General features: G+C 41.4%; 1 protein-coding gene across 3 annotated transcripts in view; it reads right to left on the reverse strand.

Annotated features, from left to right (window-relative positions):
• The window catches only part of ANXA2 (annexin A2), a 44,670-nt gene that overhangs the window by 25,506 nt on the left and 322 nt on the right, over positions 1 to 18,842 (reverse strand). For 2 of the 3 annotated variants that reach the window (XM_075160308.1, XM_075160310.1), the window contains exons 1-2: positions 6,455 to 6,536; positions 1,553 to 1,612 (exon numbers count right to left, since the gene is read on the reverse strand). In XM_075160308.1, the coding sequence (XP_075016409.1) occupies positions 1,553 to 1,600 (48 nt within the window). In that variant the 5' untranslated portion in view covers positions 1,601 to 1,612; positions 6,455 to 6,536. Of the gene's footprint in view, positions 1 to 1,552; positions 1,613 to 6,454; positions 6,537 to 9,865; positions 9,949 to 10,310; positions 10,437 to 18,842 lie in introns of those variants that run through there. The other variant, XM_075160309.1, reaches the window with a different exon arrangement.

Below are 18,842 nucleotides of genomic sequence, written 5' to 3' on the forward strand. Positions count from 1 at the left end.
CTGCAAGCATAGATTAACTTCAGCTCAACTCCCTCCTTTCCTTAAAGGAAGGAGAAGATAATGCCAGGATGAAGCAAGGAGGCCAGTTTCTTCGTCTTGAAACAAATCAATCGCTGTACTACCGATGCAGAACGCACAAATTCCTTATTGCACAAGACAGGACTTGGGTTCAGCTGTGACCATTCTATACCATCAAGGTTAAAAACTTTTTTTTGCGAAAAATGGGTGGTTGAAGTACTGTGTTTAACATCAGTTAACATGCTGAATCATTGCTTAGGGGAACTGGACAGATCCTTTATGCAAACTAGCTACTCAATAATTCTGGCTTCCAACTTAGGATCTACAGAACAAACCAGCTGCCTGATATTTCTAACACTCTATGGCAGGATCATTATGAAAAATGCTGGCATGGAACAGTGTTCAAATTTGACTTTTGCAACTACTCACAAGCATCACGGAAGAAACATTTCTGCCCTTGAGAACAGATTGCTCAAATATTATTCCAAAAGTAACTCTCTGTTGAAACAAACACAGCCAAGAAATCTGAAGAGTTCACTGCTTTTGCTGTACAAAATCAGCATTGTTACCTACTTACAGTGCACTAGCCAGTTCTTTGCAACAGCTCTTTCACAAAGATCATATGGTATAATTTATTTTGCAACGAGCAACAAAAATAGGCAAAAAGTTTGCTTGTACCGAGCTCAGATCTGGAGTTACCGGCTATAAAATTTAAAAGTATAGCAAGTTTATAAGCAACATGATGAAATAACACATGGATAGGATTCACTTCCTCTTCAGTGACAAACACAGAACCACAAATTCATGGCATGAGATCCTGACACTACATTGGCAATCCTACCATCTAATGTTGCAACGTAAGAAATCAAACAAAGAGTGTGTGGCTTTCCGGTATTTCAATAAAACTATCAAGCAAGTGCAGATGTTGTAGAAAATACACAATCAAAACCAAGATTCTTTACGCTTTTCAAAACAGAAAATGAGAAAAGAAGTTTGAGAAAATAAGTGTTTTCAAGAGGTAGTTTGGTTTTGGTGACAATCATTACAGCAATAAGATCCCCAAGATTTTAATTCCCATTAAGTAATGTTGTCCATTTTTAATTGAAAAAAAAAGAAAAAGAAACGAAAGCTCTGAAGGTATCAGCAAAACTGAACACATTTCCATCTTCTCTTATCATCCTTAACTCGTTCCTTTGGAAGAAAGAGGGACCACAGATGTGAACTAGCCATTCAGTTTGTCCTGTGATGTCTTTCATATGGCCCAGCACACGAATACTGCTTATGCTGCTGGCCAGCTAGAAGAACTGTCATTAAAATCTAGTCACCTCATATAATTATCCTATGGTTTACAGCTGCTTTGTGGCTGAAAACTGATCACTGCTGACTAGGTTTTTAGTCAATGTAAGTAGAAGAGATGTGTGGAATCTTGTAAACGGTACAGCTCAGTAAAATTGCTGGTAGAGAGTCCTGTAAAAGAAACAAAATGTGGCATTTAAGTAAAACAAACTTTTCTTATTTAGATAATAATACTTACATCTCCTTCAAGGCTGAGCTTGCTTAAAATTTCATGGACAGTAGACATCTTGAAACAATGCTGGAGGAAGAGGAAAAAAAACCCACATAAGTAGATTTAAATATATTTACAGTTACATCAGTGTGTTATATAGTCCTGGAACACTGCAGCACTGAAAGTGACACAGTACAATGAATCTGCTAATACCAAGCAAGAAAGCAGGTTTAAGAGTTTCCAAGCCACACCACCATTAATAATGCAACAGTGAGAGGTCTTCATTCTATTGTACAATAAAAATTTATCTTTCCTCCTTAAAAAACAATTTCTTCTGCATTTTAAGTACTTAAACTTAGGAACTGGAGAATCTCTACCTTAGAAACAGAATCAACTAAGCCTACAACTCAGTACCAGGAAAATTGTGCAGAAACATTATAGCCTGGTCCAGCTCAAAGCCAAAAAGCAGCAACAAGTAGTAGCATTTAAATCAGACGCTCAATTCCTCAAGTACTATGGAATACATTAAAACTATTTATATCAATGCAGACATTTTATAAAATCATAATGCTGTTCAATTTTTAATCCTGAACACAGGCCACAAATGCCTCCAATATCATATGGTTTTGTAGTGGCTCCCCAGTAATAAGAATCACAGGACAAGCTACAAATACCAGTTAGTAACATGATTGTCAGATACTAGGTAACGAGGACTCTCTTAAAATGATAGCTCCAAAAGTAAGAGCCATTGAGGCAAGGTAATCAATACCATTGTTCCATTGCCAGAACCTGCATAACATCTTGCTAAGATATATAAAGAAAAATAGGGAAAAACCCAACCCTGAGATAGATTATACACATTGCAGAAATGAACATTGATGTGATATGTTTATGTTACAACGCCGCGCCTTTTTTCAAATCTGGTTTCTGGTCAGGAAAGTTTGCCAGAGCTGTATTACTGTTTTACTGGAACGGTCTCTCAACTAAGGAGGAATTTTTTTCCAAAGGTTATAAGCCAGAGGCAATATTTAAGCAGCTTGATGCATTCCCAAAACTCTGCTCCCAAATTCCTCTACTGAAAGAGCAGACATTGCCGCTCACATTAGTCATCCAGGTTGGCACGTGCAGCAAACATTATTTTGCCTGTTGAAATTAAAGCTTGTTTCTCAGGAACTCTACAATCAAGCTGTAGAGAGCATTATCAAAGAGGGAAAAGAGTTGGCTTGATGAGAGGTAGGAAAGAAAGGACAGCAACACCTCAAGACCAGTGACATTCCGCTGACTGATGACTGAGCCTGGAACCAAAACTGCACTACTTTCAGCCTCACTGGGTGCCATTCCCCTCACTTCCACGCTATCACCAGTTCCCCCAATCCAGCTCCCAGACACCACGCCCTCCGAGCCAACTCCCAGCTATTGCGCAGCCAGTCCTGGGTACGTCCCTTCAACTGGTTTTCAGATTCTTTTTTTATCCTCCATCGGTCACTCTTCTGATGGTATTGGCGCTTCCTCAGGCAAGCAGTACTAATCACCCAGGCAAATTTCCCAGACAAACCAAACTCCTCTCCACTCAATGATCAATCTGAAACGAAGAGCTCAGAGAACCAGCAAGAAGTTTGAAATAGTTTCTTAATAATGGAGATCTGGTTAAAACTCTAGAACAAGTGTTTATTTTTTGTTTTAGCTCCTGTAAACCTCCTGTACCTGAAGAGAAAAGCAGAGAAATCCTTACTTTTATCAGATATAGCAAGTGTTATGAGAATAAAATGCAGAAACACCATGACATGGCTCTTGTAGTTAACTGCTGTAATCACACCTTTCCTCACTTAGAATACAGAAAGAAAACCTTTCATCTTCTGCAGCAACCCAGGTATAAGTAACAAAAGCAACTTTACTTCAAGGAAAAATTAAGATCCCAGGGGAGGAAAAATAAGACAGAGAATGAAAACCACAGTCACGCATCAACTTATTCGAGAATAAATTTTTTTCAGAGCAAAAATCCAACTCAGCCCTTTAAAGATAGACTGCAGAAGTTGTAATAAGCTGATACCTGCTAATGGCACTATTAACCATGCTGGTTAGAGAGGGATGATATATTAGTGAGTTATGAAATTCTTAATGTTTACTCTTAGTAAAATGAAGTGCCTAACAACGAGACCTTTGTACTCTGACAGTATTACAACCAATACCAAAGATGACCAACTGAAGTCCTTTAGTCTTGCTTGTCACAAAGAACTTTTAAACACCAGTGAAAGCTGAAGCAAAGCAACTGCAGTATGTTCTTTCACAAAACAATCACTGAACAGCTTTTTGCAAGACTCCTGTTTCTAAATCAATTAAAAACCACATTGAATCAGGCTTGTTGGAACAAAAAACTTGAACGGAGTCCAGGAACAAAACTAACACACCCTCACGTAGAGCTGGAACTGGGAGGTTCATATCATCAGCACACAACAATGCTATAGCAACCGACCGCCCATCAACAACAAGCTGGCAAAAGAAAAAAAATTGGAGTTTTGCAAGAATTTTTGCAGAGAAAGATCTTTACTCAGAGAACAAACGCATCTCTTGTCACACCCTGCTTTGCAAGGCACTCATATTTGAGAACAGACTCTCACTGTTCTCTGATGGACTGATTTTATTTGATGTAGTTTTGACAAGGTCTGGGTGGGTTTGAACATGTAAATAGAAAACACTTGCACTAACTTGTTCTTCCTTACACTGGAAAAGAACCAGCTTCTACCTTCCAGCTGTAAACTAATACTTCAATACCTTAAGGCAAGTTTCTACAACTGGTTTTCCTTCTAAATCCACATTATGTAATCCTAAATCATAATGTTATTCTACTAAAAGAGACAGCATCTGTTTTGACCTCGACCCCCACAGTAATCACTGGTTTGCAAATCTGTTATGATATTGGGTCTAGTCTATATTCAGTACCTTATCCCCGTAACTGTTTGGTGACAGAAGAGTGTGTGTTTAAAAGCAGCCCATATCTCGATTCCCAGGGGCAGCTCACGTACGTTACAGCAGAAAAAAACCATGGGATCCATGGAAAAAAGTGTCAGGTATGCACAAATAACTACATTGCTCAATCAGCAGAGTTAGCATTTTAAGAAGCACTTATACTCTGGTAGACAGAGATTGAGCAAAGGGTGTTCCCAGACATCTGAGCCAACTAAACGGCATCCCCAGAATGAGAGAATGGAAACTCTTTCACTCGGAGCACATTTGTGTCAGGTCTCCAAAAACTAGGGCAAGTCCTGGCAACAGAGGAGAGGAGGAAGAGCATGGAAGATCCACAATATCTACTATAAATGAAGTAAGGACTCAAAGTCATTCATTTATATACAGTGCTAACCACAAGTACAAACAAACCAGGCTGTATCTCCCCAAATCCCCCATAAGGTTTAGCAGTTCATTAAAAGCCACTACTTGGACAAAAAATTAGCTTCAAAGAAAAAGATTTCAAAATCCATTAAACCATGCTACCACAAACATACTTTAACCGTTCTCTTCCGCAGACATTGCTAATAACCCAGGAGATGTTTCATTCCAGGAAGATACTACACACATGCAAAATTAAGGACTTTTATTTCTTCAAATTCAAGTTATTCTCACTTCTGAGGCTTTACAGGAAAACCTCTTTTTTTTTTTTGTTTTCAATCAATTTAAAAACATTTGTTTTTAATGTTTTGATTAAAACGTATGATTAGATTCCATACATTATCTAATGGAAACTATACTCGCTAGGGTTGCCTATCACAACTAGCTCCACCAACAGAAGTCACACACAGGAATGGATTACTCAAGGGCGCAGTGGTTCCAAAAGATTCTTTCACTCTTGACCTATACGTTGGGGTCTGCACATCTCTATGCAGATACAGCATTTGAATAAGAACATAAGAACAACTAATATTAAACAGAATTAAAGCTGCCATGCATAAGAATACAACTTACTTCTGCATGACTCTCCTGAGATCATTTCACTTTTCTTCCAGTTAAAACACATAGCAACATTCCTTTGCCCTACCTCCCCTCCTCACTCGAGGAGGAGGAAGTGGTGTCCAAGCTGAGTCACACTCCAGAAGGCAGCAGCAAGATCTCAGCAATTCTGCTCATAGCCGGGGCAGGGTGGGAAAGCCGTGCCCAAGGCTGGCTCTGCGAGCAAGGAACCGCACAGGGCTCCCTGGCACGCCGCGGGTGAGAGCAAAGGCAAACTTCGGGTAAGCACTGGCTACCCAGAACGCTCCCTGTGCAAGGGCTTCTCTTCTGCCCATGCCAGCAGCCGCAGCCACGCCCTGGGGGAGAGGGAAGGGGCCACTGCCCCAGGCCGAGCCCGGCGCTGCGGCTCGGGCGGGCTCAGGGCTGCGCCGCGCCTGCTGGAGTAACTCCGGCCTCGCTACGGCTGAATGACACCGCCTTCCACGGCCGGCGAGGCTGGCTGGCACAGCCGCGTCTCTGCGAGGCTCCGGGCTGAAAAGTGAATTTACACTATCATCGTTAATCCAGCTGAGCCTTTGTGTACCTTAAGGAGGAGAAAAGAGTACGTGGGGAAGTCTGACTAAGTTTGGGACCGGTTCCTCTTTTCTGAGCGCAGGCACCACACCCAGCGCTGGTGCGGGGCGCACGAAGCTCTGCGGGGGCAGCCTCGCCCTCGGAGGCCGCCGTTTCAATGTGAAGCCGAGCACAGGAAAGTAACGGGCGGGTAACGCCGAAGGAAGAGGAGAAAAGCGCGGGGCGCAGGGCGGCAGCCGCACCCAGCCACCGCCCCGCTCCGCGGCCGCGCAGCGCCCGCCCCGCTCCCGCCGGGGAAGCGGCTACCGCGGCCCGACACCCGCGGGCACCCCCGGCCCGGCCCCGCGGGGCTGCCGCCTCCCCCCGCTCCGTGCCGCGCTGGCGGGGCCGGGGCGCCCGGCGAGAGCTCACCTGGCCGGGGCGGGCAGGGCGGCTCTGGCGACGGCTCTAGCTGCGGCTCTGGCGGCGGTTGGGGCCGGCGGCGTCCCGGGCGGGGTTTTGTAGGGCCGGGCGGGCCCTCCCCTCCCCGGCGCCCCCCCCGGCCCCCCCGGCGCGGCGCTGACTCACCCGGCCGCGCCCGCCTCCCGCAGCAGGAAGGGGAGAGGGACGGGGTGGGCAAAGGGCAGGGCAGAAGCGGCCGCTCCCTCGGCACCCGCGGCCCGCAGGGCCCTGTCCCCATCCCCGCGGGCCGCCCAGGGGGCTCCTGAGGTTGTGGAGGAGGCGCCGGGAGCAGCGCCCTGGGGTGCAGGAGTCGGGGCTCAGCCCTCGCCCCCCACCCCGCTCTCCACGGAGCGCCGCGGAAGCTGCTTGGTTGCTGCCCACCTTTCAGATGCGAGGAAAGCGGCCCCCGCGGCGCTGGCCGGTGCCCCTGCCCTCTCCCCTGCGTTACTGGGGCAGCAGGTTGTCGTTGCAGCCTGTGCTTTGGGTTCCCTAAAGCAGCGCGGCCGAGATGGTGCTCGGGCTGTAGGGCAGCACACACTCCCAGCACAGGCACGCAGGAGACAGCCCACGCTGCCGCGCAGCGGCGCGGACCCCTAACCCCCACGCCCCACCAAGCTGGGCACTCGCCGCCACCGAGCCAGAGCTGCACCCTCCTGCGCTGGGCTCATAGGGCGAACCGCCTTCCTTACAGCTCGCAGCTAGAGCCAAGCCTGCTCCGCACCAACAGTATTTTCATAATCAGTGCCCAGCGTTCAGTGTGTAAATCCCTGCGTTTCTCCGCTGTGAGAAGTCTAAATGACGTCTGCCATGAGCAATGAACGCTAGAAGACCACGGCACGAGCTCTGCCCTGCGGCTCACTGAATCATGCTCAGGTATGCCCAACAGGCATACCACACCCAGAAGGGGGAGGGGAAATCAAAACTGCCAGTCTGACTAGTGAAAAATAAATTATTGAAGCCCAGATGTTACACTGGTAACAACAGCAAGATACGGTTAAAAACTATTTGCAAAAGAAGATCTTCAGTTGGATCACTTTAGATTACTGTTCCTCCACAACAGCATGACCAATTTACTAGTGATCAATCTCAAATACTTCAGAAAAAAACAAGCACTCCCCATTCCCAATGCATGCAGTTATTCCTGTAATTTGTGTTTTTTAATCCCCTGCAGGTGAATATCTTTATGTAGTCCTTTCAAGAGTATGCTGTCACTGAGTGGTTTTGATTCTGCAAAGAGATACTTGCCTCTGCTATAAGGGTTTTTTGTAGGCATAGACAGAGATGTCTTCTGGCAGCCAAAGAGGGTAAAAAAAGTTTTAGGCTTGGCCAGGTGCATTAAAAGAGCGGTGGCAAAAGCAGGCAAGCACAAGAGACACAAGAACATGGGCTGAGTGTCAAAGTAATTGCTGGGATGAAACAAGATCAGAGATACAAAAAGGGAGAAATATTAAGAAATACTACACTAGACTTCAAACATCACACAGAGGCAACAGAGTGGACGGGTGAACTTTTCATTGCAGAGGATGAAAATAATGTTAATAGCTCTTTTCTGAATAAACAAAAGTGACATGAAGGGGACAGCCATAGGAAAAGGCATATCATGACATAGCATTTTGTCAGAGGAGAACATCAGTGTCAGTATTGCATTAGTTTGACACGTTAGCTTTCTTTTTGGCAAGGCCACTGGGGTTATTTCTCTGTGTATTAATGAACCTATCTTTAAAAATTAATTCCTGGGTATCCCACTTCCACCAGTGTCTGTCACTAACAGTTAAACACATTATTTCCCCCCGCTTTTCAGGTTTCCTAGAAAAAAATCACTGGCGACTTGGAAAGGTGATTCACAGATCAAAAATACTTACAGTCCTAGAAGTAACAGCCATTCTATACTGCAGTATTCATTAGGGGCTTTAAATAGGGATAAGCAGCTGAGCAGAAGCCAGACAGCCAATTTGCCTACTAAAGGATGCACAATCCCTCAGGGATAGTTTTTTTACCCCCATCTCTTGTCAAACATTCTTAAAGCAAAAACAGAAAAGCATAACCACAATACCCTCAGATGAAAAAAGCGTTTTCACATATGTAATGTATTGCCAACATGCAACATATATGTTGCATTCTTGTACAAAATCTGCGTCACATATTAATGAATTAATTCAGAGATGAACACATTCATTCTCTTAACTGAAGGTCCATTTACCTTTCAGTCCTCTACTGCAGCCTGTTCCAATGACACTACTATTCCCATTTCCTTAGAAAATTGTTCTCTTTTTAATAACTCAATACTTCTTAAAATTTGAAGTAGCACATATACCACCATTAATTTTGGTTAACTAGATCTTCATATGAACAGTTTGCAAAAGCTTTGATATCAAGTGAACTACTATCATTATAGCCACATTAACTGCCGCATAAAAAGATTTTCCAGCAATTCCAACAGCTTCAGAAAGGGAACAGAGATGTTGTCTCTAATATCTAACTTAATCATAAATTATTCCATCTCAGAATCACACATTCACGTCAGTTTAAAATAGACAGCAGCCTCTCTGAACTTACACAAGCTTCAGGGACTGTTGAAGTGATTTCAAAAGAAAAAAGACTGACAATAGGAAAAAAAAGAGCAACCATATTCACAGTCATGAAGATAGGAACATTATATTCAAACATATTATGAATTCCCTCAATTGCTCTCCGCTTATGTAGGTCAATTGACATCAAAGGCACATGCACCAGCTGGGGAATCGAAGTAGTATGAACAGCAGAAGACATATTAACAGTTTTGGCAGAACAACCAACCATCCCCTAACACCAAGGCCTGGTGATCCTGCCCATGGAAATACGATATAGTCTTCATACCTTTAAGAAAAAACTTTGCAGAACCAGTGAGTTGAAGAAGGCAGCAGTTAGACTGTGCCAATAGGAAAGACTTCTGTTATCTGCCAAACAGGGAAAGGAAATTAATTCAATGGGAGAACAGCAGCCAAGTGCCTGCATCACTTTTTAAAATGAGACATAAGCTTGTAAGTCACATGCATTATTTCCAGAGATTTACCCAAAGCTTGGAGGGTTTCTACAGCACCTATCACAAAGGGTTCTGGTACGTGACGCTGCTCCTGAGCACTACATTAAAGTAACTACTGTCAGCATTAGGCTGGATAAAGGCTGGGACAAGGACTGCACTTGCCACAAGCCCAGTGTTTCTCTGTGCCTGCCTCACAGATGATTTACTGGAAGAAAGACGCTGCAACTAGCCTGCAAGTAAGGCAGTGCCAAGAAAGGTTTTCAATTTGTTTTCACATTGCTTAGTCCTCACACCCCCTTAAAATACCTGCATAGACGGTCATATTTCAAATAACTGGCAACTACTTCAGCTGCAATTACCTATTTGTGATCTCCGGCTTCCTGCATGTTGACCACAGAAATCAAAGAGAGCACACTTTTGTTGACTGGAGCTCCCCAGAGTCCTGTGGATGGAAAAACAAATGTAATTGTGCTAACTTCTCATTCTCCCCTTCTGACAGCTCACTGTGACTGTGGTTCATCCTATACTCTATGGACATGCTGTAGGTCCATTTATTCCATCCTCTCAGACTCAGTGACATTACCATTGCTAACTCTCCCATTATTTTGTTACTGCTTAATATTGTTTGATACTAATTTTATCTTTTTTTGTTCTCCCTCTTTCAATTCAATATATCATTAGCTTCCACCTCACTAACACCTTTGATTTTTCTTGTCGTTATCTTCTTCTTACGTTATACTACTGGAGGCTTGATGTGCTTAACTTGAATATTCAATTTAAGTTCCTCTCTGACCTAAACTTTACCTTTGCAATAACATTAGTGCATATGGGGTCACTCCAGCTCTCCATAGATTCTTCTCTCACTTCTGTACCTGATTGTTAGGCTCCTTTGTCTACACAGATCTTGCTCACACTGTTTCAGGATGCTGTCTACAAAGAATCAAAGACGCATTAACACTGGAGTTATGAAGGCCATAATTCTGTCAATATATATTGCTTACTTAAACTTTTTTCTTGAATACAAAAAAACCAAACCAAACCAAAACAACAACCGGGATCAGGACAAAGGACTTTCTGGTTTAGGTGTGGCTGAGCCTCTATGTACAGCATTGCTTCCCTGAATGTGTTATGTTGCAAGAGGATAATACAAATTCCATTCTGATTAACATATGGATCAGGCAGACCTCTGGGTGTTATTTTTGCACCTTGATTATTTGGTCTAATTTGGGAACTGCCATGATACTAATACATGTAGATTTGTTATTAGCACTTAGAGTAATCACAGGTTACGGAGAAAGTTAAGTATAACTTAAAAGTTACGCCAGTTGGGTTCCCAGGATAACAACTTAGCAAGTTATTATGTCTGTGGCTACAGAAGGAGGAAGGACTCCTGAAAGCACATCTAGACTGCTTTAGTAAAACTCTGAACACTGAAAGTGTTTAACTTGTTTTGGGTTTGGGGTTTTTTTGGGGGGGCTGAGGGGGAATGCAACATTTTTCGATAACATCCATAATGATTTACTCTAAATCTTACGGAACTGTAGTTCCAATGTATGTTTTTTGAAAAATAGATTGAATACCAGAATACCAGTGCCATCTTTTATCTAATACAATACCAGAGAACCAGACATCTTGTTAGGTGCTCCACCTAACAACCTAAGCCCTGGGATCAATTCTATTCTGTGCAATCTCATTCCTACACTACATGCACATTCCTGCACAAATGTTATTCTCCACTCAGAGTTTCATTTACTTGAAATAATCCCTTTTAAAGAGCTAGACTTATCTCTGGAATGATCTTCTGTGTTAGCCAGATCTCTAATATTTTGTTACATGTGTATTTTAATGTTACATGAAGCATTATAATAGGTAAGGTAGGTGGCATTTGCTAGTTCCGTCTGGATATAGAGAGGTGGTATGCTTATGAAAAGGACATCCAGGTTAGAAACTGGACACCTGGACTGTATGCCTTGCAGTGCTATGGTTTGCTGTGTGATCTTAGATTGTTGCTTTCTCACTGATCAGATCCTCTCTTTCGACTTAACTCTTCAGGGCAAAGACTAAGTATTGCATCTGCTAAAGAAAATGCTAAACAACATAAATTACTTCATCAACATACAAGAATAAATTAGATTAATCAAATTTTTTCCAGTTTATCTTCATCTGTTTCATACAAAGTCTACATTACATGAAAGCTGATGTAACCTTGTTTAAAGGATATATTTTAGCAATCATTTTAATTGACTAAGACATGACAGGCATTACGTTCTACAGTTACTTCCCATGCAGAATCTCGAAGTGGTTCACACATTACATTAGAACCTGACAGCAAATACTTTCCATGGCTAGTAAAACATCCACCTCTCTCTCCCACCAGTTCGCTGCATCTTGCATGTGACTTCCAAAAGTCTCCTCTTATATTCTGATACTGTTTTATCACTGGATTTGTCTTCAGCTACTTTTCAACTCTATATTTGCAAATCAATTTCTCTGCTGTTCAGTACCCCTCCTCTGACACTTTCATGCATGTCTGACCATAACCTTGGTTTGAACTCTAATTTCTTCCTCACCCTTTTATCTCACAATCTCAGTGGATCCTTTCTCTCTAAGCCTATGGGCACAAGGAGCTTGCCTCCACAAAGAACCAGATGCCTGGGTGACTTGGGATGTGAATCAAGACAAAGGAGTAACAAAGCAAAATATTAGCTAAGACTATAGTTACAGGACTCGGTCAGAAAAAACTTCTTTTAACTATGCACAAAATAATAATAAAGAAAGCTGTCGCAGGGCACATATACAGCCTAATTAAAGTCACTACCAATTGCCAAAACCCATGAAGTTTGAGTCACCGTGGTGGAATCCCATTGCACCGGCTGTCCACTGCTAACAGAAAACAACATGGAATCACCTATGCACTGTTGAAATGCTCAGAAGGAAGCAAGATCCTTTGTTACTCTCATCTAGCTGACACAGGTAACAACAGGGGCCAGCAACTTCAAAGGTGCAGTAGACTTGTTTCCCTCATGACTCAGTCCAGGCTATTGCATCTTCTTTCCTTCTGTTTGGCATGCTAACTACAGTAAGTCAAAAAGGTATACATACTCAAATGACACAGAGATTCAGTGAGGAATATGCATCATGAACAAATGGTAACCCAGCAATTCAGATACTTTTCTGTTCTTTGGTACGTATGTAACTCCTCTGGCATACATTCATCATGAGTATTAATCGTGTCTGGAGTTCGGTTCGATTTCTAAACTAAAACATTAATCACTAGCATTTTGGTTTTCCACTGTGCCTCACAGAAGTAATCATCTAGTGCGTGACTAGGAGACACTGCCTAGATACATACATAAACAGAAATGAAACACACTTGCCAAATTCCTTGGACTGGTATTGGTGGCATGAATAAAGTCAGCGTCTTTACGCTGAATGAAACAGTTGCAGGATATACAGTCACTATGTGTTTAACCCTGTTTCAGTGAATCTCCTCAGTCTCTCGGGGACTTCCCGATGCCCTGCTTGATAGCCAGCTGCCCTTTTATCCTAAGATCATGCAATCTGAGATAAAACAAGGGCTGTAAAGCATAGTCAGACATTAAAGAAAGTAACTTTACTTTCTGTTCTCAGGTTATCATGAATACCTTCAAGCACAGTTTAATCTGCTTAGGGTTGGAGAGCTGCAACTCCATCTGAATCTAGATATCATGCTGTCTTTGGTCCTATATATGTTAACAGGTTAAAAAGACACATCTCAAAACCACTAGGATGAGTTCAGCTTTCCCAGCAACATCAGCATAATGCTGCTAGCATAAACAGACTACCAGTATATATTACAGCATTAAGAGAGATTTTGAACCCATTTAGATGACACAGTGCTTAAAACGATCACAGCTGCCAGCTCTACAATAATGTTCCCCAGACTGCCACCACAATGGAAAACACTGTAGGAAATATTACTAGTGCATGTAGGAACCCCTGACATCATCCAGAACAGACCAGCATGAATAATCACTACAAAGTTTGGTCTGTCTTGCCAAAGGACAGAAACGGCTATAAAAGATGGAAGCTGCCAAAAGTCCTCAGGGAATTTTTCCTAGGAATAGTTAAAAGGTTTCATGTAAGCCCAACTCTGTTCTGCTTCATTGTTTCCCATCATTATGTGCTTTTTCCACTTTAGTGACTCAGAACACAAACAGTCCCATGGTTTGGATTAATCTCCTGGCCTCTGCCAAAGTACAGGGGAGGCTGTCACACCTTAAATACGTCCCTAAGAATCTTGGGGAATAATTCTGAAAGTTTCAAGGAATCTATCTAAACTTACTCTAAAAATCCTTAAACAACAGGTTCCTATAGCAAATCTGCAGGCTGGTAACGGCATGCTGCATACTGAAAAAAGTGCCTCCTTTTTATTTAACATCATGCCACTTCTGAAATGGCCCATGAAAATGAATTTAAAAATCACTTACAGATTAAAGTTCACTGGCAGAAATCAGCATACTATTACTACAGCAATCTGGAACACAGCTGTAAAATTTTAATTAAAATCAATGATTCTATGAAATAGCAGGAAAGTTTTTTGTGTTTTTTTGTTTGTTTGAAAACATATCAACCCTGTTTTAGTACAAAATAACATAAAACACTTGCGATTTGAGTAAGTGTTCACTTATCACTTGAGTAAGTTCTTACATGATCTGAAGTTCATTACCTAATCAGGCTCAGCTGAGGTACTAGCTGGGGAACAAATGATGCCTTGCAACACAAAGGAATGTCACAAATTCTCAATTAAATATGACTGTCTACACTAATGTCTTTTTTTGCCCTTTCAAGGGGCATCTTATAGCTTTAGATAAAATTTAAGGCAAAGTAACCTGACTTCAAAAAAGATGTTGGTTGAGTGAAAGGGAATGGCTGTTATGAAGATATTTGTTTCTGCCAGGCAGGCTAAGACTTGCTTTTCCAGGTCAGAAGCACAGATTTGAATTCTAAAACCAAAGATCTCTCCCTTTAATGAATCAGAAAAATATATTAAAAGCCTATTGTTTTAGCATGAAGGAGTACGTATAATACTTAACATTTTCATTAATGTTTGCTTTCAAATAAGCCTTCAGTAAACACTTCTAGTTCAGCTGGACAACTTTCACTGCTGTGTCCTGCGTGCTAGTAGCTAGTGCCCACACAGGGAACAGATCTTTCACCTTTAAGGAGATGAAACAAAAGGCTGTAGTGATAGCAAAACTACAGATAATTTTCAAACAAGTCCTCAACACTAAGGTTTATTTTCCTAATGCTACTATTACCCAGGAAGTCATTCATACAATAACGAGCAGCCATCACCGTGTGTATAGAATGAGTTCAAAACAGCAGAGGAAGGGAGTGGAAGCCTAGCTGACTGATCAACAAGAACAGACATGGACAGACAGACAGCTGTTGTCCTTCCTGTGGAGCGAGAGGCTGTACCAAAGAAAGCCTTCAGGAGGGTTTTGCCAGTATAGAAGGCTAGAATCCAAAGTTTAAGCCACAGTCTGACATGTGCATACACACACACACAGAGTAGCATGAAACCACAGACATTTCATTTGGCATTTAAAAGCCAAAGAAATGTGTACAATATTTTATCTTCTCAGTTTGTCTATTTGGGCTGGTAGAAAACCTATAAATGGATGATAATGCAGTCTTTTGATAAATATGATGTTGTGTAAAATATCTTCCCTGGAGAAGGCAGGAAACAAACTTACTTATTCATGCACCCGCATACAAATTTTCTGCTTGTTCTTTTTAAAAAAAAAAAAAGGAGGCAGGCTGTAGTGACAGGTCTATTAACCCACGAGTTTCTTTTTCTCCAGAGATAATGACAGTGTCAGTACAATATTCTCTCCAGGGTTCTTAACCTAAATGTGCTGCTTTTGGATTAAACAAGTCAGTCTAATCAATCTTACTGTGCATTCTGCTTAGGTTACCCACAAAGAAGCCAAAGAATTTCAACTGTGATGTGAGCACTTGTTAATTTGGAAATTACTACAAAATTTATTCAGAGTAGCATGTGCAGCTATGCAGTAGTTATACCTCCTTTTTATTTTATTACTCTTCCTATTAAAGAATACCCAGAGAGTTGCATGAGACTACTGTGCTCCTCCTGTCAGTCAAGGGAACAGAACTGCAGAACTGCAGTACTGGATGCATTAACTACATGGTTCTGAAATAAATGGGTTTTGACTGGTGAGGTAGCTTCTAAAATGGCTACACAGCTTGCTCAGCAGAGGGGCTAAGAAACAATGGGGTTCTGACAGCTACTTTCTTCCCTCCTTTTTAAGCTCAAATTTAACCAGACTAGTAAAATATTTGTTGAAGTGCTCTGTCTGCCAGGCAGTGTAGCCCACACTAGACGGATGAGTGACTTGTTTCAGTAGGAATTTTTTTGCATTCTTCCTGTTTTTTTTTATCTTGAATTGCTTGCACAAAGATTTGGTAGGTGGAGCTTTTGAATGTAGTGAAACATCTATTGCAGCAGGCCTGGCACAGGATGGCACTCATGCTATTCACTCAACTCTGGGATAAACAAATCTTAAAGTCCGTATTAAGGTAAGAGCCATGAACAGACTTGAATTATTTTCAAGCTTGCATTGTTACTCCAAATCTGATTTTCAGTAATGAAATGAAGTTCTAAACAAATATTCTTATTTTATTCATAGATACTTTTAAATAGTTTCTGAAAAATACACTAGAAGCATTGATCTCAGAGAGAATTTAGCTACACTGATTATTAACGTGGATATTTACAAATTTATTTACAGAAAATCCTTATGTTGTTCTTTCTACACTAAAGTACACCAGAAGGGAGAATTGACACGAGAAGAGCTAGGGAATCTCAGTGAGACCAGCTATGCTGCACCATTCCTTTAAAACCATAGCATGAATGCACTACAGCAGCGCCTGTGGTAGCAGCAAACCTTAGGGGAGGCAAGACTAACAGTCACGGGCAAGACTTTCTGTTAGATGTATTTGGGAAAACAGCCAAGCTCTCAAGTATACAGATGCATCCTCAACTCAGAAAATTAACCTAGAAATGGAAAGGTAAACTCTAATTGAGAATAACTGCTCCCAACAACTGATTCTGTGCCCAGATGTACAGAGTTTGCCACTTTTTACTTCAGATTCAGGTCTGAAAAAGCACTAGACTGGCCAAAAGTTTGTCTGTTTTTCTTTTCTCACAGTTGATCATCTAAAGATACCTGTGTATGAACCTGTGTATAAACTCTGGAAGTTTACTATGAGATCACAGAAGATCTTTATATGGAAGTGCCCAAACTTTCTGGCTATATTTGTGCAGAGGATGGGTAGTTATACCCCTGTGACCTCCCCAGGAACACCTTTAGTGCATGTTGAATAGATAGGGAACAATCAGTCTTCATTTGGCGTCACTTTATCATCTTTGATGTTGTTTTGTTGAGGAATTAATCAGCTCCTTTTCTACCTAATCATACAAATCTAACTATTCTCATGGTGCTCACACAGGTCATTGCTAGCGAACAACTGACTGCATTTACACAGCATTATAACTATCACTAGCTCTGAGAGTCTCATGTTTGTTGTTTTTCTGAAGGCATCAGTTCCTAAAAGCCTGCAATGATGCAAGAACTTGGAATTGCCTGAAAAAGGCAGTGATGGGGAATGGGAGTCTATAGCTGTCACTTCAAGGTAACATTTCAAAAATATAATCCTTTTGAGTATCAAAAGGCTTGAAACTCCCTTGAAATACTCAGAAAGCTCCCAAAAGTACGACAAGGTTTATTAAAACTCACAACTATTTTTAAACTCTACTAAGAGTCAGGGTCATTAACTTTGTGCAAAGAATTCTGACAATATCTGGCATGGTAGAGCTTGCTCTTTTTCTTTCCTTACAAATTGTATTCGACAGCAACTGAAAAACGACAGGCACTGATGCGGTACGTGCTTATTCTTGAGGCACAGGCAGGTAATGTCACATTCCTAGCCATTCATGCTGCCTTACAACAGAGGAATCTCATGCATGTGTGGAAAACTATCTAAGTACCTCTGAGTAAGTTTTAGTGAAACTGAGATGTATTCATGTATCTTTTGGAAAAGCTGGCTCTAAATATATCTGTATAACTGTAGTGTGGACTACCACCGTCAAGCTGAAGGAAGATGGCTTGGCTGATTGGATTATATAGCTTTGGTCAACAATATTAGTATACTTTTCCTTTTGGCTCTTCTGAACAAGAATATTGCCCATTGGAAAAATAAACAAACCATTTTCCGCTATTAGGGCAATCAAAAATAGGAAATGTACACTTGTAAAAACATGCCGTGAATAAACAGAATGATGTGGCTACTATATTTCATTTAAAGAATCAGGGAATATGTCGCTGGGTTCTGTAATAGTCTCCCACCCCACCCACAGTTACTATTACTCACTTTTTTTCTTTCTAATTTTGAGTTAAAAGTGACAATGTTCTTTTAATATTTATTGAAATCTTTTAATGACAAACAATAACAAAAAATATTATGTTTCCTCTGAATGACCTTTACTGTTACACTTCATACATGTCTTGTGGAAGAATGGGGCTTTCATGGCCCCTTTTTTTGCTCACTGAGTAATCATCCTACCCCACAGAAGAGATAAGTATCGATCCTGAGGAATGCCCTGAAGTCTGCACTAGGACTGATGCTGTTTAATAATTACTACACTAAATTATTCTACAAACAATTTAGAAATTGGCAGTGTATTGTTGCAGTTCCGTAAGAACAACAACAAAAAAATCCCTCTGCAAGGTATAGGACAATGGTGTTTTCTCAGTCTTAGAGCTAGATGGGGACTTGCTTGCTTTCAAGACACAGTCATAACTAAGAGCAGCCTTGAGATTATCTACTGAAGACCTTCATAAGGCTCAGAATGGCTGGGATCAGCTTTTCGTCAATGACAATCCTCCACCTTCAAGCTAGATAGGATGTAATTCAAATGCTCTGCGCTTAAACAGACTGTCACCTGGCCACCAAAATTGTTTTCTGGCATTGAGAAGGAAATTTAATTTGTGATATGTAATACAGCTATATATCTTTGAAAACATTTTAATGTAATAATTTTGGCATAATGGAATTTGAACTTGCAAACAAAATTTAAGAATGTCTGCAGAAAAAAACAATTTAACAGCAACTAAAAAAAACCAAACATACTTTTAGCACAGAGAAATATAACATACCAAGCAATGACAGTGCCTCTGGGAAGGATTGTGCCCGCACTTGTAAGAAAGGCTGTATTTTGTAAAGAAAGAAGGAGCTTAGTTATATAACTTCTCAGAGAAACATCTGAGTGAC

Source organism: Calonectris borealis, chromosome 11 (assembly GCF_964195595.1).
Source record: "Calonectris borealis chromosome 11, bCalBor7.hap1.2, whole genome shotgun sequence".
NCBI classification, from domain to species: Eukaryota; Metazoa; Chordata; class Aves; order Procellariiformes; family Procellariidae; genus Calonectris; species Calonectris borealis.